The sequence below is a fragment of the Hippocampus bargibanti genome, linkage group LG02 (assembly GCF_051943395.1).
Source record: "Hippocampus bargibanti isolate YZ-2025 linkage group LG02, ASM5194339v1, whole genome shotgun sequence".
Classification (NCBI taxonomy): Eukaryota; Metazoa; Chordata; class Actinopteri; order Syngnathiformes; family Syngnathidae; genus Hippocampus; species Hippocampus bargibanti.
Genome location: NC_142735.1, coordinates 30,694,521 through 30,717,238, shown reverse-complemented (window position 1 = coordinate 30,717,238; position 22,718 = coordinate 30,694,521). Strand labels below are relative to the sequence as shown.

Genomic DNA, 22,718 nt, shown 5'->3' with positions numbered 1-22,718 from the left:
CATACAGGCTATATCTCGGGCAGCACTTGAACTTCCAACGAGGGTCTTTCCATGTCAGTAAGCGAGATCCAAAATGGCAGCGAACAGTAGCAACACGACGTCCAAATCTGCCAACAGTAGCGGAGGAAAACAGTCCGGACCGTCCGCCGAACAGGTACCAGCAGCTGTGCAGTGGCCCCTGTTTTTATCGTGTTTGGTGGCGACGACTTTGCTTGGCCCGACGACAGGCCAGTCGATTGTAACGAGGTCTTCGCCAACACCCGTCCGGCGACTCTGCTTGTAACTCCGTTCGTAATACAGTATGTCGCGATCGACAAGGGCGACTTCTACAGCAAAGAATAATGACAACGGAGAGATTTCCTGCTTCGAGAAGCTTGTCTTTCGCGCAAAACGGCGGGGTGGTGACACAATTTGAACTCAATGTACGCTCGCCGAGCCGACTGAGGTACGTATTTGAAGTCCAATTAGACACTGTGCGGCATCTCAATTAAATTGCTGGCGCTGGTATCACTCAGATCGTGCGCTTTCTCAAGCGGTAGTCAGCCAATCACATGGGGGGCGAACCAATTGTCACGGCCTGGTTAACTGCCGATAAAACAACGAGCGAGCGAGCCCCGAGGAGTCCCGTCGATGAAAAAAATTACAGGGGAAAATGGAGATGAGGAAATCAAGGAAAGAATAAAACAAGAAGCCATTCTTTTAAAGGACAACCGACGTCCGACGACACCGTTATTGTGTGTTAGTTGTACTTTCCACTCGTGCTATTTATGCCATCCGCCGTCACCTTAAAGGACAAGCGACACCTCCGGACAAGTTGCGTCCATAATTTGTAAAATGGCTTCAAATGACTTCTACTGAGCGTATTTTACAAAGATTCCACCGCATATAGCTATATTTTACGTTTTAAGACTTGCGCTGAATATTCCGGAAGTCTTGTTTTTGAGTTGGTGACGAGTCCTCACCCTACGTCACTGAAGGAACGCCCCTCAGCGAGAAAGGACATACCTTGCATCACCTCAATGCATTTCGCAATACTTTGTTTGGTCTGAAAACTTCGTGTTGATGGCGAAATTAGAAGGAAAACATAAATAACACAATGGTGACTCCTTGTGTGTGGCACCGAGCATCTATTTGATATTCGCTGACAAAAATGTTAAGGAATTAATCAGCCCGTTTCCACGGAGCTTTGTCACCCTCTTCTGCCTCTTTTCGTGGCTACATTTCCCCACCCAGATGACACACATTCGGTGCTACATTTCCCCCTTCAAAATGACACGGGATAAATTCTTTAATCAATTGCAAACATGGATGCTTTCCTCTTGAGAACTATTTGAATCATATTCATAACTGGATGAGTAACAAAGCATATTCTCAGAATCTGAAGCCATTGTTTTGATTCTCGAGCAAGGCAAGACGTCTTGCCGTGACACCACGAACATGGGGGCCACTTCCGGTCTGTGGCTCCCAAACTGGCCACTTCCGGTTTCAAATTGAAGTACTTTTTAGACACTTTAAGTCATTTTTATTGCATTGTTTTGCATTTTACTAAAAATATCATACTGCGTGTTTTGGGTATTTTCGATGCTATAAAACGTTTTTCTGATGTCAGGAAACAATAAAGTGACGTTGTTTGTCCTTTAAGTGCAATACCCCACTAGTTATTGTGCGCTTTCACAACAGCTCTCAACAAAGTTTTTCCAGAAAATAATCATAGAACAGACAATGAAACAATCATCTGAACATCATTGACGTGCAATTTGTCGAAATGTGGTGCAGTAATAATATTGTTGTTTTCCTGTATGCGAATTGTCATTAATAACCATGATGTAAAACCCATACAAAGAGGGGTGTCACACTAATTTCAGTCGCAGACCATTTTGGAGTCATCGTCCCTTGTATAATATACAGTAAAGTCTCGTTATATCGATATCGGATATATCGATAGTCCCGGTTATATCGATACTATTTCTATGCACGCACAGAGAAAATTACATGCAAACAGGGTCGGATATATCGATAGTCCCGGTTATATCGATATTTTTTCGGACTCCCTTGAATATCGATATAACGAGACTTTACTGTATATATAAATGATCTGGGGGACCGAATATGGCCCCAGTGCCTTGGGTTTGACACACATGCCATACAAGGGGCTGGACACTTGGCCTGTGGAAATTGGTCAATCGAGGGTCTTGTCGACAAACACCTATTGATATTTTATCTTGAGTTTTTTGTTTATTAATGCATTACTGTTGTACTCATTTTTAATGCAGAGTCAAGCGTGCTCTATAAGTCTGTGTTGAAGGTCGACTGAATTCACTTAGGTGATTCTGTTTGACAGGTGGTGGCAACGTTTCAGAGGATGCGGCAGGAACAGCGCAGTATGGCCTCCAAAGCAGCTGAGTTAGAAATGGAATCAAATGAGCACAGGTGCGTCTCCTGCAGCTCTTTTTTTGTCCCCTCAGCGAGGTGAGGGACCAAATTCCGACATGCATTTCTGAGGAACTGATGACAACCTCCCAAAAGCTTTAATAATAATACATTTTATTTATAAGCGCCTTTCAGAGCTCTCAAGGACACTTTGCAATCACAAAACAGGGACATAAATAAAACCACACATACAATTATAAATAACGAGATAAAACTACACAGAATGCAATTTTAAGTGGCTGGCTTTTGAGATGGGATTTGAAGGTGGTTAGAGAATCAATATTACGGCTGTTGGGAGGAAGAGAGTTCCAGAGTTTGGGGGCAGAGCGGCAGAAAGCCCTGTCCCCCATTGTGCTGAGACGGATGGGCAGGCGGCACACAGAGGTGGAGGGAGGAAGAGGATCTGAGGGAACGAGAGGGAATAGAAATTTGAAGGTCAGACAGGTATGGGGGGGCTAGGTTATGGATAGCTTTAAATGTATGAAGAAGAATTTTAAATATGATAATACTTTAGCAAGCATCTCAATATTTCACAAGTTTGGAACCAGCAAAGGGGTGTGTGGGTGATACCTATGGAGGAAAGTCTATGAAGTAGGATGGGGTGAGAAATTGTGTCCAAAGCTGCGGTGAGGTCAAGGAGGATGAAGATGGAGAGTAAACCAGCATCTGCTGCCAGAAGGTCGTTTGTGATTTTCAGCAGAGCTGATTCTGTACTGTAGCCAGGGTGTAAACCAGACTGGAATTGTTCGTAAAAATTGTGAGTGAGCTGAGGGTGAAGCTGAGAGCAAACATTTTTTTCAAGGATTTTGGAAATGAAAGGAAGATGACAAATGCAGCTTTTTTTTAAATGCAGCTTTTTAAAAAATATGGGTGATGGCTGCGGTTTTGGGGGGACAGGGACAATTCCATCCAGTCAATAGCAAAGAGTGAATAATGGCTGAAATGAAAGAAGAAGAACAGAACTAAATATGAACAGGATTTGATTAGAACTGTGGGGAAGGGATCTAACTGCCACGAATAATTCTTGGATTTAGTGACGAGGTCTGAGATTATAGAGGGATGAGGGAGTTAAAAAAAGATAATAGTTTACAAGGCGTGGGAAGGGATGGCTTTAAGGGGGCCTAAGTGTTGGTGGATTTTCCTAACTTTTTTATTAAAAAAAATAAAAGCAGTGGGGTTGCAGGTGTCCAAGGACGAAAAGTGGGGCGAAGGGAGACGGGTGGTTGAATGATTTTGTTGTAAACAGAAAAGAGAGCCCGAGTATTACTAGTACTAGAGTAGATGAGTCGAGAGTAGTATTGTCATTTTGCGTTTGAGATCCTTGTAGTGGGAAAATTGAGCTGTGTACAAATCTTTGTGGACAGTGAGACTGTTTTTTTGGTAGAGTCTTTCAAGCTAATTTAAAACAGATTCTTTACTTACAGACAGTGTATTGTAGGTGTTTCAAATACCTGACGTGTTTCGGCGTCTACTTCCGCCATGGTCAGGTGTTTGAAACACCTACAATACACTGTCTGTAAGTAAAGAATCTGTTTTAAATTAGATATCAAGTAGACAGGATGAACTTAATACAACGAGTCTTTCAAGCTGCCGAGTTTTAGATATAACGGAGAAATTAACTTGCATATACAGTTGTGGTCAAACGTTTACATACACTTGTGAAGAACATAATGTCCTGACTCTCGAGTTTCCAGTTATTTCTACAAATCAGATTTTTCTCTGATAGAGTGATTGGAACAGATACTTCTTTCTCACACAAACATTCATGAAGTTTGGTTCTTTTATGACTTTATTATGGGTGAACAGAAAAAGTGATCAAATGCTGGGTCAAAAATATACATACAGTAGTGCTAATACAGTATTTGGTAACATGTCCCTTGGTCGTTTTCACCTCTATTAGGCGCTTTTGGTAGACATCCACAAGCTACTGGCAAGCTTCTGATTGAATCTAACCACTCCTCTTGACAGAATTGGTGCAGTTCAGTTAAATTTGATGGCTTTCTGACATGGAATTGTTTATTCAGCATTGTCCACAAGTTCTCAATGGGAAAATACTTACTGTAGTAATTTTGCTAACTTTGTAAAGGTCACTATTTCAGTGTGGGGTGTGTCGTTTTAGACGTGAATTCTGTGGCCTTAAAGTGTTGCCCTTTCGCTGTTTCCATCATGAAATGGGTGTCAGTCAAGGCTTTCATGAACTCTTGTGGTTGTCTTTGAGATAAGGAGTCACCCTCAATTCCTCTGATAAAGACTGCAAGTACATGTTTTATTGTGTCGTTAAATGCAGGACTGCAACCGTAAGAATGTTTGAATATGTTTTCAATTAATCAATCTGATTGAAAACATTTTTTAAAATCCAATCCATTTAAAAACTGCATAAATGAAATTGGTAGAGCACAAAAGTGTGCAAACAGGTTGCTTCGTGAACACTGTAAAGCACTTCTCTCATTTCATTTTATCTAAGAATGTGTCACTCAGCATACTGAGTCAGTGCAATTTGGAAGCTCTTTTACGGGGGCTCAAAAATAGTCCAACATTACTTGCTCTAAGGCACAGGTGTCAAGGCCCGCGGGCCAAATCCGGCCCGCCACATCATTTTTTTCGGCCCACGAAAGCAAATCAAACTTGTTAAATTCCACGATGATTGCTAAAATCTGAGCCAAAATTTCATATTTTTGGATGTCAACCACAATAAAAGTCATTATTCTTGACTTCAGATTTGAAAAGGAGTTATTCATTAATTTGCTGTGTGCTCTATATGTAATATTTGAAGGGATTTAAACATTCTAATGGGTTCCCCAAATTTCTAACGGCCCTCGAGAGGAAACCATAACTACAATGTGGCCCGCGGCAAAAAATGACTTTGACACCCCTGCTCTAAGGGGTTAATTCACACTGTAGTTGAAATTGACTGATGAAAAAGACTGATTAAAAATTGCTGCGCTATAATTTCAATGGTGTAATTCATTGCCAAAATGCATTGATTTTATCCCTTTGTTATTGCCAACTATTATCCTTGCTACCCCTATTTTATCGAGCATCTTCATCACAAGCCAGTGTCTTATTTTGCCAGTCCCAAGCCTGGATAAATACAGAGGGTTGTGTCAGGAAGGGCATCCGACATAAAAGCTTGGCCAAAACAAACATGCGAATCACACATCTGAAGACGGAGGACAGCGATTCGCTGTGGCGACCCCTTGAAGGGAAAAGCAGCCGCAAGGAAAAGAAGAAGTCCACTAGTTCTCAATGGGGTTTAAGTCAGGACTTTGGGAAGGCCATTCTAAAACCTTAATTCTATCCTGATTTAGCCATTCCATTACCACCGTTGGTGTGTGTTTGGGGTCATTGTCCGGTGCAAAACTCAGCTGCGCCCAAGACAGAATCTTCGGGCTGATGACTTTAGGTTATCCTGAAGAATTTGAAGGTAATCCTCCTTCTTCATGATCCTATTTACTCTCTGTAAAGCACTCCTTTGGCAGCAAAACACTACAGCATAATACTACCACCACAGTGCTTGACGGTAAGCATGGTGTACATGTAAAGGCCTCACATTTTATCCTCCAAACATATTGTTGTGGCCAAACAGCTCGATTTTTGTTTCGACTGACCACAGAACTTTCCTCCAGAAGGTCTCATTTTTGTCCATGTGATCAGCGGCAAACTTCGGTCGAGCCTTAAAGGACAACCAACGTCTCTGGACAAGTTGTGTCCATAATTTGTAAAATGGTTTCAAATGACTTTTACTGAGCGTATTTTACAAGTATTCCACCGCATATAGCTATATTTTACGTTTTAAGACTCGCGCTGAATATTCAGGAAGTCTTGTTTTTTTATTGGTGACGAGTCCGTACGTGACGTCACTAAAGGACCGTCCTTGACCGTAAAAAAGACGCATTGATCTGCTTTTTTGGTGATTCTCGGTTGAATCTTAACCCTACTGACCAATTTTCTCTCAACAGCAGGTGATAGCTTGCGTTTTCTTCCTGATCGTGGCAGTGACAAAACTGTGCCATGCACTTTATACTTACAATTGTTTGCACTGTTGCTCTTGGGACCTGCAGCTGCTTTAAAATGGCTCCAAGTGACTTTCCTGACTTGTTCCAGTCAATGATTCGCTTTTTCAGATTCATGCTGAGCTCTGATGACTTTCCCATTGTAGCGTTTCTATCCAATGAGCCCTATTTAAAGGGCCTCAGAGAAGTCACCAGCTGTAATCATTCATAATTAATCACAAGAATAGGCCATGCTATGAAGCTCATGTTGCTGTGTGTATAATTTTTACCCAGCAGATTCGCTCACTCTTTCTGTTAACCCATATTAAAGTCGTAAAAGAACCAAAATTCATGAATGTTTTTTATGACAAAGAAGTATCTGTTCCAATCACTATCAGAGAAAAATCAGAGTTGTAGAAATAATTGGAAACTCGAGAGAGCCATGACATTATGTTCTTCACAAGTGTATGGATGAAAAGCCGTCATCTGTACTTCTTTGAAGGTGTCGGACATTTTGCTTCTCATCCAAGAGGCATCGTCAGCGAATTAAAATTTTAGTTCGCTGACGAATCCTCTTGGATGAGAAGCAAAATGTCCGACACCTTCAAAGAAGTACAGATGACGGCTGAAGAAACCTTTTCGTCGATGGACCACTCCTGTACGACTGAGCGCTTACACAGACGTATTCACAAGTGTATGTAAACTTTTGACCACAACTGTAATTGTTTCCATCTTAAATTGAGATAAAATTGTGTTCCTGAAACACTATCATATATCAGAGTCAGATACCAATTCAATAACACAATATGGGGACTGACCATGTATGTGGAAAATTCTGGAATGGACCATAAACAAAAACGAGGTACACTCATCAAAAGCTTTTCATATTTAGTTTTGTGCCCAAATGCCTTTGACAAAATGGTGGATTGATGAGTGAAAGAGCGCTACTGAGTCCATATTAATTCAGCCATTTTACAATTAAATCATGCCCATTATAGAACAGAAAGAAACCTTAATCAGTAATATTGATACTACACACCACACTGTCAAATGATTTCGCACTATAACCCAGCTGGATGCGCTGCTACAGATTTGCAATTTTTTTTTTATTTGTGTGTCTCCCCCAGCCTCGTCATTGACACCCTGAAAGACGTGGACCCATCCCGGAAATGCTTCCGTCTCGTCGGCGGTGTGTTGGTGGAGAGAACGGTCAAAGAAGTTCTGCCAGCGCTGCAAACCAACAAGGAGCAGGTAACGGATATGGTGATTCACAAGAAGCCTTTTGTGGCCTCTTAAACCGATGACGTTGTGCACGGATCAATCTGTCACTTTAGTCAAATTGGATTTTGGCCAAACTGTTGAACAGCCAGTTGAGAAGTGTTGACATTTTTTTTCCGGTGATGTCTCTTGACTCAACCAACAGCTGGCGAGAACTTCCCAGACAGTTGCTCGACGGCAGATTGATTTACAGAGTGCTACTATAATAATAATAATAATAATAATAATAATAATGAGATAGGCTCCAGCATCCACCGCGACGCTAATGAGGAAAAAGCGGTATGGAAAATGGATGGATGGATGATAATAATAATAATACATTTAATTTGCAAGTGCCTTTCAAAGCACCCGAGGACACTTTACAATTTAAAAGAACAATAAAAACCATAATTGAAATTATACATAGAAATGGGAAATAAAACTATACAGAGAATGCGATTTTAATGGGTGGGTTTTGAGATGGACAGGATTTCTAGGCGCAGCCGAAGCGTTGAAGGTTTCCGTTTTGGTGGTCTCAGTATAGCATCTCAGCTTTTTGCAGATTATGTTGTACTGTTGGGGCCTTCAAGCGGAGCTCTCCAACTCTCTCTTGAGCGTTTGGCAGCCGAATGTAAAGCGGCTGGGATGAGAATCAGCACCTCCAAATCTGAGTCAATGGTTCTTAGTCGGAAAATGGTGGAGTGCCCTCTCCGGGTCAGGGAGGAGATTTTGCCTCAAGTGGAGGAGTTTAAGTATCTGGGAGTCTTGTTCACGAATGAGGGGATGAGGGAGTGAGAGGTCGACAGGCGGATCAGTGCGGCGTCTGCTGTGATGCAGACTTTGTACCGATCTGTCGTGGTGAAGGAGCTGAGCCAAAAACCAAAGGTCTCAATCTACCGGTCGATCTACGTCCAGACCCTCATCTATGGTCATGAGCCATGGGTTGTGTCCGAAAGAACGAGATCCCGGATACAAGCGGACGAAATGAGCTTTCTCCGTAGGGTGTCCGGGCTGTCCCTTAGAGATAAAGTGAGAAGCTCGGTCATCGGTCTCGGAGGGGCTCAAAGTCGAGCCGCTTCTCCTCCACATCGAGAGGAGCCAGATGAGGTGGCTCGGGCATATGATTAGGATGCCCCCAGGATGACTCCCTGGTGAGGTGTTCCGAGCATGCCCCACTGGCAGGAGACCCCGGGGACCACCAGGGACACGCTGGAGAGACTATGTCTCCCAGCTGGCCTGGGAACGCCTCTGGATCCGCCAGGACAAGCTAGAAGAAGTGGCTGGGGAGAGGGAAGTCTGGGCTTACTTACTGAACCTGCTTCGACCCGACCCCGGATAAGCGGCATAAGATGGATGGGTTTTGAGATGGGATTTGAAGGTGGGAAGTGAGTTCCAGACTTTGGGAGCAGAGCGAAATCTCTACACCCCATTGTGTTGAGACAGGCAGAGAGCACACAGAAGTGGACGAGGATCTTAGGGAACGAGAGGGAACGGACATTTGAAGAAGGTCAGATAGATAGATTTCTTTAAATGTAAATAGAAGTATTTTGAATTAGATTATGAATTTGACAGGGAGCCAGTGGAGCTGCTGGAGGACGGGGGTGATGTGGTGAAAGGAGGGGGTTTTGTGTGATGATCCGGGGCTGAGGAATTCTAGACTAGTTGGAGTTCATGGAGAAATTTTTGATGGACACCAAAAATAAGTGAGTTGCAATAGTCTATACGGGAGGTGATGAGACTGTGGACAAGGATAGAAGGTGGTGTGAGGGGTGAGAGAGGGACGGAAACGATTGATATTATGTCTGTGAAAGTAAGCGGATCAGGTTATATTATTGGAAAGATAGTGAGCTGTCGAGGATGAAACCCAGGCTCTTGACCTGAAGGGAGGGGGACACTGCTGAACTGTCAATGGTGAGGGAAAAACCTTTGGCTTTGTGTAGGGTGGATTTGGTACCTCTCATCTCATCTCATCTCATTTTCCGTACCGCTTATTCCTCATTAGGGTCGCGGGGTTGCTGGAGCCTATCTCAGCTGTCTTCGGGCACGAGGCAGGGGACACCCCGAATTGGTTGCCAGCCAATCACAATTTGGTACCGACAAGGAGAAATTCTGTTGTTTTTTTTTCTCTCGCTGTTAAGTTTGAGGGAGTTATGAGAAAACCATGATTTATTTTCTGAGAGGCAAAGTAAAAGGGATGAAGGTGGAAGAGAGGGGGTCGGATTTGCTGGACAGGTATAGCTGGATGTCATCCGCGAAGCAGTGAAAGTCTATGCCGAAATTATGGAAAATAATGCCAAGGGGGAGAAGGTAGAAGATAAAGAGGAGGGTTCCCGAGCCAGAGCCTTGGGGAACAGCAGAAGACACAGGGGAGGAATGTGAAGTGAAGGAGTTGATTTGGATTAACTGTGAGCGGCCAGTGAGATCGAAATGAAACCAGTGAAGTGGGGTGTGAGTGATTCCTAAAAATTGAAAAGGGGGGGGGGGGTCAAAAGGTAAAACTGTATTCTATGCACACACAAAAAAGTATTGTTTTGCGTTTTTTGAATGTTGCTGTGCCGATGACCATTTTGTATTTGGGAGCCTTTTACTGAGCAAATTCATCTTTATTAAGTTCACAAAGTTGCTTGTTCTGTAGCCACAAGGGGACACAAGCCAGTGTCTTCTTGTGCCGGTTCCAAGCCCGGATAAATACACAGGGTTGTGTCAGGAAGGGCATCCGACGTAACAGCTTGACCAAAACAAATATTTGAATCAAACCTCTGAAGATGGAGGACACTGATTCGCTGTGGCAACCCCTTGAAGGGAAAAGCCGAAAGGAAAAGAAGAAGATGCACAAAAGAAAATGTCAGGAGACTGACTGAAATGTACAACTGCACAAAAAAAAGTTTGCTAAAAAGAACTGTAATCCAAATCTTTGTGATATCATCAGAAAAAGAGGGCTCAGAGGTCCTATTTCAGGGTGCATATTTGACCACACTTCCACTCGCTACACCCCATCAAATCTCTCGCCATTGTCAACGACGGCCCGAAGAGAAACTACACCAAAGCTGACTTGTCTCCTTTTGTGTCCCCGCAGATCTCCAAAATAATCGAGTCTCTTAACACCATGATGCAGGAGAAGGGGCGCGAACTCACAGAGTACCGAGAACGCTACAACATTCGCCTGGTGGGCGAGGGCGAGCCAGACACGCAAAGTCAGTCGACGGCGTCATCCAAGGATAGTGAAGGAGGCGGCCCGAAAAGCGGAGCTGGTGTTTTGGTTTCATAGGTTTTTTGTTTGTTTTTTATTTTTGCTGATGTAGCTCTACGGGTCTCACACATTGAAAAGAAAGTCGACAAAAATATAGGTTTCAAAATTTAATTTACCTCCAGATTTTTGTACTGACAATGTCAAGATGCCCTACCAAATCCATTTTCTGTTTTGGTAGATCTCGAATGTTGAATACAGGTGTGTTCATGTCGCCAAAGTAACATGGCGGCAGAGTCTCGGTCATCACAATGACTCACCAAAATTGTTTTCACAAGTTGAAAGAATAAAGGCGCTTGAAAAATTATTTGTTAGTCTTCACCCGTGTGCCCAGTAAGTAGGTACGCTACAGTGAGCTATATTCCAGCGCGATTGTTTCTGTCCAGTGAACCGAGCGCACTCTACTCGCAGTCGTATGTCATTGCGTTTTTTTGAAGTATGTCATTGTTTTTCGTGGGATTTTCTAAGCTATGCAGTTTATGATGACGTATTACACACGTTTCCCTCCATGCTGGTTCTTGAAATTTCCGAATACGACAACGAGAAACAGGGGAAAAAAATTGACGTTTACGCTCTTTTTGCTAATGCTACAGTTTATAAAGGTAAGTTGTATTTTTATCACTCATAGAAGTGGTAGAATATATATTTTCCTCCATAACTGCCAAGTTTCAAGCAAAAAGAAGCATTAGCATATATATTTCTAGAGCTCACAATTTTCTTTCCTAGTATTCAGTGACAGCCATTTTGGATTTCTGACGAAAATCTGCCTGCATTCGATCGTTGATATTTGCTCATTTATATTTTGAATCTTTTTTGTGTTTTCTATTCTTGTTTCGAATTTCAAAAGCTTTCCTATGGTACCTTACTCTTTATGATCTGCCAAAAAATAATAAAGTTATGATAGTTTAAACTGTAATCAAGAACCCGGTCACAGATTTTCATTGTTCAAACTGTAATTACAGGCAGAAAATCCCCTATTTCGAAAATCAAAAATTCCCTTATTTCGTTATTTGTCATACAACAATAATCTATACATCATTTGAAAGCTATTTAAATGCACTTTAATATGGTATTAGAAAATGTGTGATGAATTATTGAACAATTTTGTCACATCCCAACAAGAAGTGTAAGAGCAGGCTCCGGTGGACAAAATGTGCACCTGCAGTTAAATGTCTTCAACAACAACTTAGGTGTTGTGTGCCCGTGGCTCAACCGTAGCTTTCTTTTCCAGCTGCTGGTGGAATGTGAGACTCGGCTGCATGGGTACTACGCTCGACTTGGTAAAGCGACTACCATTTTACTTTATTTGAATGTTATTGTGCCCTGGCCATTTTATATTTGAGTTACTTCCGGGTTGAGTGGACGCTGGCGTTTCAGGCTGCCGCTGCTCACCTGCAGAAAAACGTATCGTGTGACTGTAAAGTGTCAATGAGAGTTTTGAAAGGCGCTTATAAATTAATTTTTTTATTATCTGGCAATAACGGCGCACAAAATTACGTTATATTATACATACAAAAAATACATCGACGCTAACTTTCATCTGCGCAATTCGACCTGTGGCGCGCATGCGCAGAGGGTCGGCCATCTTGCTGGTGAACTACGGCAGCCGCACGATGCCAAAATACCCATTTGATGCCTCCGCGGCATATCAAAGTGGGCTTCGTCGGGCAGGACGTCACGTTGTTTGTCGTCACTTGGTGGGGAATGCATCTTTCCAAGAAATGTTCTGCCTTTCGCGTGGTACTGAGCGCTCTGCTACTGGTGGCGCTGCTCCAGCTCCTCTACTTGTCCTTCCTAACCAAGTTCCAGAACAAGCAGCAGCAGCAACAGCAGCAGCGTTCCCGCTACCCGGAGCCCTTGAGAGGCTCCGGCCCCGGGAGCGTGACGCACTCCGAGAACAACTCGCGCAGGGAGCGACTGAGATATTCCCTCTCGAGCGGGGGGATCTTTGACCACAGCGGCCAGTACCGCGTGTACAAGAACCTGATTCAGAGCGATTTAGCCAGCAAGCCGGGCTCAAACGTTCTCGCGATAGTCACCCACACGAGCGTCAACAACCTCCACCACCTGCAGGATCTTGTGGACAGGTGGCGGAACCCGCTTTCGGTGGCCATCTTTGCGCACGGCCAGGACGTCAAGTTGGCCACTGCGCTGGTGTACGCGCTCGGCGCCCTGTGCCCCCGCGTGCAGGCCTTGGTGAACTTCCACCTGGTGTGTCTCTCGGGGGAGATGGCTAGCTTCCCCGAAGAGGACCACCGGCATTTTGCCGGCCTGGACGACTGCGCCGCCGTCTTCTCCCGACTGGAAGACCTCAAGGACAGGTACAGGAACTATGCCATGGGCGCAGACGTCCCCTACCCGAATAACCTCCTCCGGAATGTGGCCCGAGGAGGCACCGAGTCCTCCTACATCCTGGTCATCGACATCGACATGATGCCCGCCGCTAATCTGCACCAGCAGTTCGCAGCGATGGTCGCCGGGCACCCGCCAACTCTGGAGCAGGTTTTCGTCCTGCCCGCCTTTGAGATCCGCCACACTCGGAAGATCCCGGCCAGCAAGGCCGAGCTGGTTCAGCTCTACCAGGTGGGAGAAGTGCGACCTTTCTACGAGGAGCTTTGCCCCCGTTGCCAAGCTCCCACCAACTACTCACGGTGGGTCAACAGTTACCTCCGCGACACTTCCGACGGCCTGCAAGTGGCCTACACGCTGACCTGGGTCGACCCCTGGGAGCCTTTCTACATCGGACCGCGCAACGTGCCCCTGTACGACGAGAGCTTCAAACAGTACGGCTTCAATCGCATAAGCCAGGTTGGGAGCGCCGACGGCGGAGGTTGGGCGGGGGTGTTTAGGGGGAGCCCCAATGATTATATCCAGGGATGAGAATTTTCCGCCGATCGGCGAATTTCCGACTTTTTCAGACCAAAATGACCAGATAAAACTAAATATGTATTCTTTTTTTGCTGTTCATTTCCTGTTTTGGCCTGTGTTGGCCGAAAGCGCCATTTTGATTGGATGATCTTGATTTAGGTGTCGAAACAGGTAAACGCCCCCTTTTGAATACGCTGACAAGTAAAAAAATCAAGTTGAATAGACCGAGATATTCGCATTTGTGGAGAGACCCGGTTCTAATGTGATAGATTCTAATTTGCAATGAAACACTACCATCGATGAAACAGATGAATGTCAGTGGCACTATGACAAGCCCCATGCTAACATTAGCATCAATATAGTACCTTGGCTAATAGCTGCCCTTATAAATGATTACAATTCCCATATGCCGTACATTATTTGAAATGATGAAAAAATGCTAACACAAGCGGAAATACAGTTTACCGCGCATGAGCACATTATGCTTTCATAATCGACCGTACGCAGCGATAAAAAATATATACATATGATCGAGTTTTACTTTTGCTCCCCTTATGAATGATTGCAATTTCCCTTATTAAGCGATAATAAACCTTACAAACACAACCCGACACATAATTATTTACTTATAGCAAGAATAAAAACAGATAGAATAAAAACAAAAGGTAATTTGTTTACATTATTTTATTTACTTAATACACACCACAAGCAATTACAGTAAAATCTCGTTATATCGATATTCTCGGGAGTGGGAAAAAATATCGATATAAACGGACTATCGATATATCCGATCCTGCGGCATGTAAATTTTCTCCTTGTGTTCATAGAAATAGTGTCGTAATAAGCAGTACTATCGATATAACGAGACTTTACTGTAGTTGATTCCTCGATTGCAACTCAAATACGGAAATACAAAATCAAATGAAAACAATGTGACACGCATGCGTATATCCTGCTTCATTGACAAAGACTCGATAACCGCAGATCTGTATCTGTTTTGTATCGTATAAAAGTTGTTATACGGCGTACACAATTCAAAATGATGAAAAAAACGTATAAAATACAGGGAAAATGTTTAAATTGACTGGTATGGTGTGTGTGCCCCGCCCCCCGCCTTTTTTCAGACTTTTTTCCCCAAGTTTTCATCCCTGTTATATCCCATCTTGAAATTTGAAAATGATTCAGTTGTGCATGTCGTCGTCGCAGGCCTGCGAGCTCCACATCGCCGGCTATGAGTTCTCCGTGTTGAGCTCGGCCTTCCTGGTCCACCGCGGCTTCAAGATCCAGGGAGAGTTCCATGCGATGAAAGACGAGGAGAACCGTCGCAACCGACTCCTGTTCCGCACCTTTAAAGAGGCTCTGAAGAGCAAATATCCGACGTCGAGCAGACGATGCTAAAATCTAAACATCTAGTGAGGAGTCGTGTGGTGGGTGGGGCATGGGAGCGTCTTTTTGGGCGTCCTGAAACTCGACGTCCTTCATCGCTGGGAGAGGAACCACTCAGTCGGCGATGTCCGCCAGTGGCAACTAGATGGCGGCAGATACTCTTGAGACACGACAGACTGCTGCAAGTCGACACCGTTCTGATACATTTTTGTTTTATGTCTATTTATTGTCAGACGGCACATCCCTCGCTGGCGGAGGACTTTCCTGGACTGTTGTCAATGTTAATTTTTGTTGTTGTTTCCTGCTTTCTTTGCGACAAGAATGAGGTTGCCATCTCAATTGCGGCCTCAAGTGGCGCCTTTAGCCATCCGCACAGCTAGCGAGCGACACCAAGTACAGAAACAATCCATCCACAAAGACTACTAACGCTTCTGGGATTTTGTTCGGGTGATTTGGGGCATGATGCTGCCACAGAAATTTTTGGACGAGTTTAGTAAGCCCTTCTGGGGTATTTTTTTGCTGTATGACAAATATGCTTTTGTTTACGTTAGGGTCAAAGTCATTTCTTTTGCCGCGGGCCACGTTGTCATGATTTCATCTCGGGGGCCGTTATGAATTTGGGGAAGCAATTTGAATGTTTCATCCCCTCCGCGTTACATATAGGGCACACAAAAAATAATTAGTTTTCAAATCTGAAGTTAAAAATAATGACTTATTGTGGTTTACATGGGACAATTTGACATTTTGCTTCGGACTCTAGCACGCATCATGGCACTTGACATGCTTGATTTGCTTTCGCAGGTCAAATAAAATGATGTGGTGGGCCAGATTTGGCCCCCGGGCCTTGACTTGGACACATGTAAGGGATTAGCCAGCTAGTTGAATAGAAAGAGAGCTCGCTCGTTAGCTTGTTTTTTATTTAGCATTCACTTTTCTGGAGAGGGATTGTTCTCCCTACTACTTGGATGCTACAGCTGCCTGTTTGCTTTCAACATTTAGCTTGTAGTAGACGTGCACATTCCACCATGACAGCTCTGATCCACTGCTGTAAAGGACGCTTTGTACCTCTCTTTCATCTCGAACTGCTTCATGTCACAAAGAGGGTAGTGAAAGTGCTCAAGAATAAATGACTCTGTGTCTTTGTGTTGTCATATTATTTGTTATTTAGGTTTTTTTTTTACTTTATGTTATTTCCGGGTTGACTGAAGGCTGGCGCGTGTGGCTGCCGCTGCTCACCCGCAGAGAAAATATCCTGTGACTGTAAAGTGTCCTTGAGAGTTTTGAAAGGCACTTAGAAATGAAATGTATTATTATTATTATTGTTGTTGTTATTATAACTTTGTACATTTTCTCTATTTCGATCGTGTTTTCATCATGAGTGCTGAAGACGGGCAGTCCTCTTGTTTCCACTAATGATGGTTTCCTAAAACTTTTGCAACGTGTCATCACTGGATGCTGATGAATGATGTTGATGTGTTTGGTAGGACTTCGACAAGTTGTGATCGCAAACACTTAAGAGGCCGCAAGTCACAAATGTTTCAAATTGTTACAACGCTATAATTGAAGCAGATTTAATGTCTTTTATGTCTGTTTGCCATTAAACACATATTCTAATACAGATGCTGCTTGTAACTATCTATTAGCTGGCTAGGTAGCTATGTATTAGCGACTGTATCCTTTGTCTGTAAAGTGACCTTGAGAGTTTTGAAAGGTGCTTATAAATGAAATGTATTATTGTTATTATTATTATTACGGTACCTATTAGCTAGCTTTCTATCTATTTGAGTTACTTCCGGGTTGAGTGAACGCTGGCGCGTGTGGCTGCCGCTGCTCACCCACAGAAAAGCTTATGGTGTGACTGTAAAATGACCTTGAGAGTTTTGAAAGGCGCTTATAAATGAAATGTATCATTATTATGATTACTGTATTTTGTTTGTCTGCAAATCACCCCCACAACGCAAGTGAGGGTGACAGGACGCCATGAATTCAAGTGTCCAAGATATCTCAAATATCATGTGGTATCGGGAAGCATGTATGCCCCCCAACAAATCAGAGTTGCGTGATATGACGCTTTGTTATAACACTTTTGAGAGTTTTGAAAGGCTCTTATAAATGAAATGTATGATTATTATTTGTCATCGGGAGAAAAGTGCGAATTGTAAACGTGTTGGGGAAAAACGTTCTTTTGACGCCAATTGTGCCCCATTTTACACCAGTTTATGCCACACAGCTGCCACTAGGTAGCGGACTTAACACCTTGTGGAAGTAAACATGATTGCGCAAGTCAATGAAAATGAAGAAATGACAATTGCAAGTCTTGAATAAAACTGCTTTGGGAAAGAATAACAACAACAACAAACTCCGAATTACATAAAAAAGAGACAAGAAACTATCTATCCCAACATGGTAGTTTGTATGTGACAAAAATTTTCAATAATAATTCATCACACATTTTCTGCCACCATATTAAAGTGCATTTAAATATCTTTCAAATGATGTATAGATTATTGTTCTATGACAAATAAGGAAATAATGGGATGTTTAATTTCGAAATATGAGGGGATTTTCTGCCTGTAATTACACAGTTAAGACAATGAAAATCTGTGACCGAGTTCTTAATTACTGTTTAAACTATCATAACTTTCTTAATTTTTGGCAGATCTTAACGAGTAAGGTTCCATTGGAAAGCTTTTAAAATTCTAAACAAGAACAAAAAACACTAGAAAAGATTCAAAATATAGCAAATATCAACGATCGAATGCAGGCAGATTTTCGTCAGAAATCAAAAATGGCTGTCACTGAATACTAGGAAAGAAAATTGCGAACTCTAGAAATATATATGCTAATGCTTCTTTTTGCTTGAAACTTGGCAGTTATGGAGGAAAACATATATACTACCACTTCTTTGAGTTATAAAAATACAACTTACTCACCTTAATAAACTGTTTCACTGATTCGCTGTGGCGACCCCTTGAAGGGAAAAGCCGAAAGGAAAAGAAGAAGACTCACCTTAATAAACTGTAGTGTTAGCAAAAAGAGCATAAACTTTAATAATTTTCCCCCATTTTTCATTGTCATATTCGGAAATTTCAAGAACCAGCATGGAGGCAAACGTGTACTTCTCGATATTTCACAAGTTTGATGTGCTCTCGCGGGCCAAATCAAATGATGTGTATTTTGGCCCCGGGCCTTAACTTTGACACAGACCCAACAATTGATGCTGCTCCCGTTAATTGGTTGCACCTGAGGTCTTCCTTCGCAGTTGTTTTGCAGAGGGCAGCATTGTGAGCAACTCCCACGCCACATCATTTTCCCAGAATGCATTGCACATGAAAATAATTGCAGCAGACAAGCAAATGAAGATTCAATCAAATACATCAGAGATGAATTTGTTTTCAAAAATGTAATCTTATAGTGACGATAACAACACGGAGCAAATGTGATGAAAGCCAAGGTTGGAATACAGTACTGATGGGTAGATAAGGCATCTTGTATCATTTCGACAGAGTGACACACTGTATTGACACTGTGTTGACACGGTGTTGCTGAATACTGCCACCTGGTGGACGTGCAGGAAACATTTGACAGGGTCATCTGACACTGATCTGTCAACACACCTTTTAATCTTTGCAAGGTACATGGTCCTGAAAATAAATAAATACATAAATAAACAAATAGATAAATGATAGGGATATAGGAAATAAATGAATACATTGTTGAATAGGTAAATAAATACATACATATGTAAATAAAAAACTAAACATTTCCTCGTACTTTTTTTTAGCAATTTAACGCCATAAATCAATAATGACGAGGAACCCTGTACAGGTGTGCGTTCAAACATTTAACCTATGATGATTTACTATATTTTTTTAAATCACGTTATGTTGAGCAACCAGTACATTCAGAATATATTTAAACCTGTACTTAAATATATGACCCAAACTTGATTTCCGTGCTGAAAAGCAACACCCACTGTTAACAAGTCCCCGTCCGACTGGTAACTAAGGAGATCACTTTGTTTACGTTACAAGAAAGCCTAATTATGTCCTGCAACGTCATTATTCGACGACGGAGAACAGAATCCAGAAAGGGAGGGGGTGGGCTGTTGCTATTTTTTTTACCAAACATTTAATACAATATGAACCTCCCGAAATTGCAGTTTATAACTATTTTATAGTGAGTGTTTCGGTATATTTCTTCATAAACGTCATAAAGAACGCGCCGTTTCCCATAGCAACAGTGTTTCCGGTAGTGGTGACGTGACTTTCTTAAAAGTGGCTTTCCCTGGAAGCTCGGCGATTGACACGTATATTGCACAATTTTAGCGCAACGGTCCCTCGGCTCTCCCCACAGCCACGGTGGCGCTGATCATTTCCATGTTGACATTGGTCTCACAGCCCAGCCGCTTTTGCCATCTGCCCCCAGAGTGCACAACTTGTGATGTCCATCACTTTGACAAGCTTCCCGAGGCTCCGTGGCTTAATAAGTGTCTTAGCGTCCCCCTTCGTGAGCCCGGTGGCACGCGACGCCCACTTTCGGCAGGCCCCGCTAAAGCAATCAGGTGTTTGGGGGTGGGGCGGGGACCCAGAGCCGCCCCAGTTGCCCACGGTGGTGGCTAATAAGGTGGCAGAAGGCGCAGAGAAGCTCAGAGGGGGTGGCCGCTGTGGACCAGAGCAGGTTTGTTGGAGCAAAGTGGGGTTTATCTCCAGCGGCTTATATGGGTCACGGAGCTTTACGCCAAAAGCAATTAGCGCCGCCCTCTCCTGTGCGGGGTTGGCAGGAGGGCCACCTCCCCGCCCAGCCATCTCAGGCCAAGAGAGCAGCTCTGCCTGTGGCCGGCGGGGGAGAAGCAGCAGGATGGTGCGATGAGCTGCCGGGGAGGTGGAGGTGGAGGAGGAGGAGGGCCCTCCACCACCTCCAAGATGGCGGAGGAGCCCAAAAAACGGACTCGAGTCGGAGCACTGTGACTTGAGGACAAATACAACTCATTCTGGTGTCCTAATACTACTACTACTACTACTACTACTCCTACTACTACTACTACTACTACTACTACTACTAATAATAATAATAATAATAATACATTTCATTTATAAGCGCCTTTCAAAATCTCAAGGTGACTTTACAGTCACAGGATAAGCTTTTCTGTGGGTGAGCAGCGGCAGCCACATGCGCCAGCGTTCACTCAACCCAGAAGCAACTCAAATAGATAGAAAGCCAGCTAGCTAGCTAATAGATCAAAGAAGTACAGATGACGGCTGAAGAAACCCTTTCATCGATAGCTAATAGATACAGTAATAATAATAATAATAATAATACATTTCATTTATAAGCACCTTTCAAAACTCTCAAGGTCACTTTACAGTCACAGGATACAGTCGCTAATAGATAGCTACCTAGCCATCTAGATAGCTAGAAAGCTAAACAGCTAATAGATAACTAATAGATAGTTAGGTAGCTAGCTAGCTAATAGATACAGTAATAATAATACATTTCATTTACAAGCACCTTTCAAAACTCTCAAGGTCACTTTACAGTCACAGGATACAGTCGCTAATAGATAGCTACCTAGCCAGCTAGATAGCTAGAAAGCTAAACAGCTAATAGATAACTAATAGATAGTTAGGTAGCTAGCTAGCTAATACATACAGTAATAATAATACATTTCATTTACAAGCACCTTTCAAAACTCTCAAGGTCACTTTACAGTCACAGGATACAGTCGCTAATAGCTACCTACCTAGCCAGCTAGATAGCTAGAAAGCTAAACAGCTAATAGATAACTAATAGATAGTTAGGTAGCTAGCTAGCTAATAGATACAGTAATAATAATACATTTCATTTACAAGCACCTTTCAAAACTCTCAAGGTCACTTTACAGTCACAGGATACAGTCGCTAATAGATAGCTACCTAGCCAGCTAGATAGCTAGAAAGCTAAACAGCTAATAGATAACTAATAGATAGTTAGGTAGCTAGCTAGCTAATAGATACAGTAATAATAATACATTTCATTTACAAGCACCTTTCAAAACTCTCAAGGTCACTTTACAGACGCAGGATGCAGTCACTAATAGATAGCTACCTAGCCAGCTAGACAGCTAAACAGCTAATAGGTAGCTAATAGATAGTTAGGTAGCTAGCTAGCTAGTAGATACAATAATAACAATACATTTCATTTGTCAGCACCTTTCAAAACTCTCAAGGTTACTTTACAGTCACAGGATACAGTCGCTAATAGATAGCTACCTAGCCAGCTATATAGATAGACAGCTAAACAGCTAACAGATAGCTAATATATAGTTACGTAGCTAGATAGCTAGCTAATAGATACAGTAATAATAATACATTTCATTTACAAGCACCTTTCAAAACTCTCAAGGTCACTTTATAGTCACAGGATTGGATTGGATTGGATTGGATTGGATTGGATATGCCTTTATTAGTCTCACAGTGGAGAAATTTACATTTCACAGCAGCAAAGTGATGAAAGGATACATACGCTAATAGATATGTGGCCGTACCTTGCACTTCCAGAACAGACAAAAGTAAAAAAAAAAAATCTTCATTTCACAAGGGGGCCAGACCCTAAATTCAACTGCACAACTCTGCAGCGTAAGGCCGACGAGCTAACTCATCGCCCACCGTGCCGCTATAGCATACGCATCAAAAACACCAAATGAGTAAACTCTTCTCTTCCTTTCGGCGTTTCCCTTCAATGGATTGCCACAGCGAATCAGTGTCCTCCATCTTCAGAAGTTTCATTGTCATGTTTGTTTTGGCCAAGCTTTTACATCGGATGCCCTTCCTAACACAACCTTCTGTATTTATCCTGGCTTGGGACCGGCACAAGAAGACACTTGCTTGTGTCCCCTTGTGGCGAACAAGCAACTTTGTGAACTTAATAAAGATGCTCAGTAAAAGGCTCCCAAACACAAAATGGCCATCGGCACAACAACATTCAAAAAAGCTAAACAAGACTCACCATTTGAGCATATATTTTATAAAATGTTTGTTTTTCAGGAAAAATCAATACAAGTTACTAATACAAACCGTAAAACATACTTATATAAGCCTTAAACATACAATTTATACAAAATATAGCAATGAAGCAACTTACAAACGAATTCACCTTACGACCAACCGTTCAAACCGTATCTCATTCGTAAGTTGGGGAGCGTCTGTACAGTCAAACCTCATTTATCGACCATAATCCATTTCAGAAAGCTGCTCGGAAACCAATTTGGTCGAAAACCGAAAAAAATCCATTATAATCAATGTAATCAATGTCTACTTTTTTCTAGATCTGATTGAACAATATAAACCGCCTGCTCACAATGGAATGCTACACGATGATAATGCGTCGGTCCCAATGAAAATGCATATAAGAGGCGGAGGAGAGTCGAGTGATGCATTCGGATGCGCCCAGTTTGGTTGCAAATGAGTAAACTAGTGATGGAAAAATGAGGCCTCGTGAAGGAATGGGGCTTTCCATCCAAATCGTTTGCTTTTTGGCCAATGCATCAGGAGGCCTCA

At 42.7% G+C, this 22,718-nt stretch overlaps 2 protein-coding genes across 4 annotated transcripts; both read left to right on the top strand.

Annotated features, from left to right (window-relative positions):
• The first annotated feature begins 15 nt into the window (after positions 1 to 15).
• On the top strand, positions 16 to 11,233 carry pfdn2 (prefoldin subunit 2). The gene is made up of 4 exons (XM_088990917.1): positions 16 to 154; positions 2,342 to 2,430; positions 7,550 to 7,673; positions 10,756 to 11,233. Exons 1-4 carry the CDS (start codon positions 74 to 76, stop codon positions 10,945 to 10,947), a joined length of 486 nt encoding a protein of 161 aa, XP_088847043.1. The 5' UTR covers positions 16 to 73; the 3' UTR covers positions 10,948 to 11,233.
• Positions 11,234 to 12,222: 989 nt separating this feature from the next.
• Positions 12,223 to 16,796, top strand: b4gat1 (beta-1,4-glucuronyltransferase 1). Of its 3 annotated transcripts, XM_088990915.1 has the most exons (3): positions 12,224 to 13,509; positions 13,590 to 13,734; positions 15,001 to 15,167. In XM_088990915.1, the coding sequence occupies exons 1-3, from the start codon at positions 12,559 to 12,561 to the stop codon at positions 15,027 to 15,029; spliced, it is 1,125 nt and encodes a 374-aa protein (XP_088847041.1). In that variant the 5' UTR covers positions 12,224 to 12,558; the 3' UTR covers positions 15,030 to 15,167. The 3 variants fall into 3 exon arrangements, with proteins under 3 accessions (XP_088847040.1, XP_088847041.1, XP_088847039.1); XM_088990914.1 differs by lacking the exon at positions 15,001 to 15,167 and having other exon boundaries at positions 12,223 to 13,509; positions 13,590 to 14,988; XM_088990913.1 differs by having other exon boundaries at positions 12,227 to 13,734; positions 15,001 to 16,796.
• The last annotated feature ends 5,922 nt before the right edge of the window (positions 16,797 to 22,718 follow it).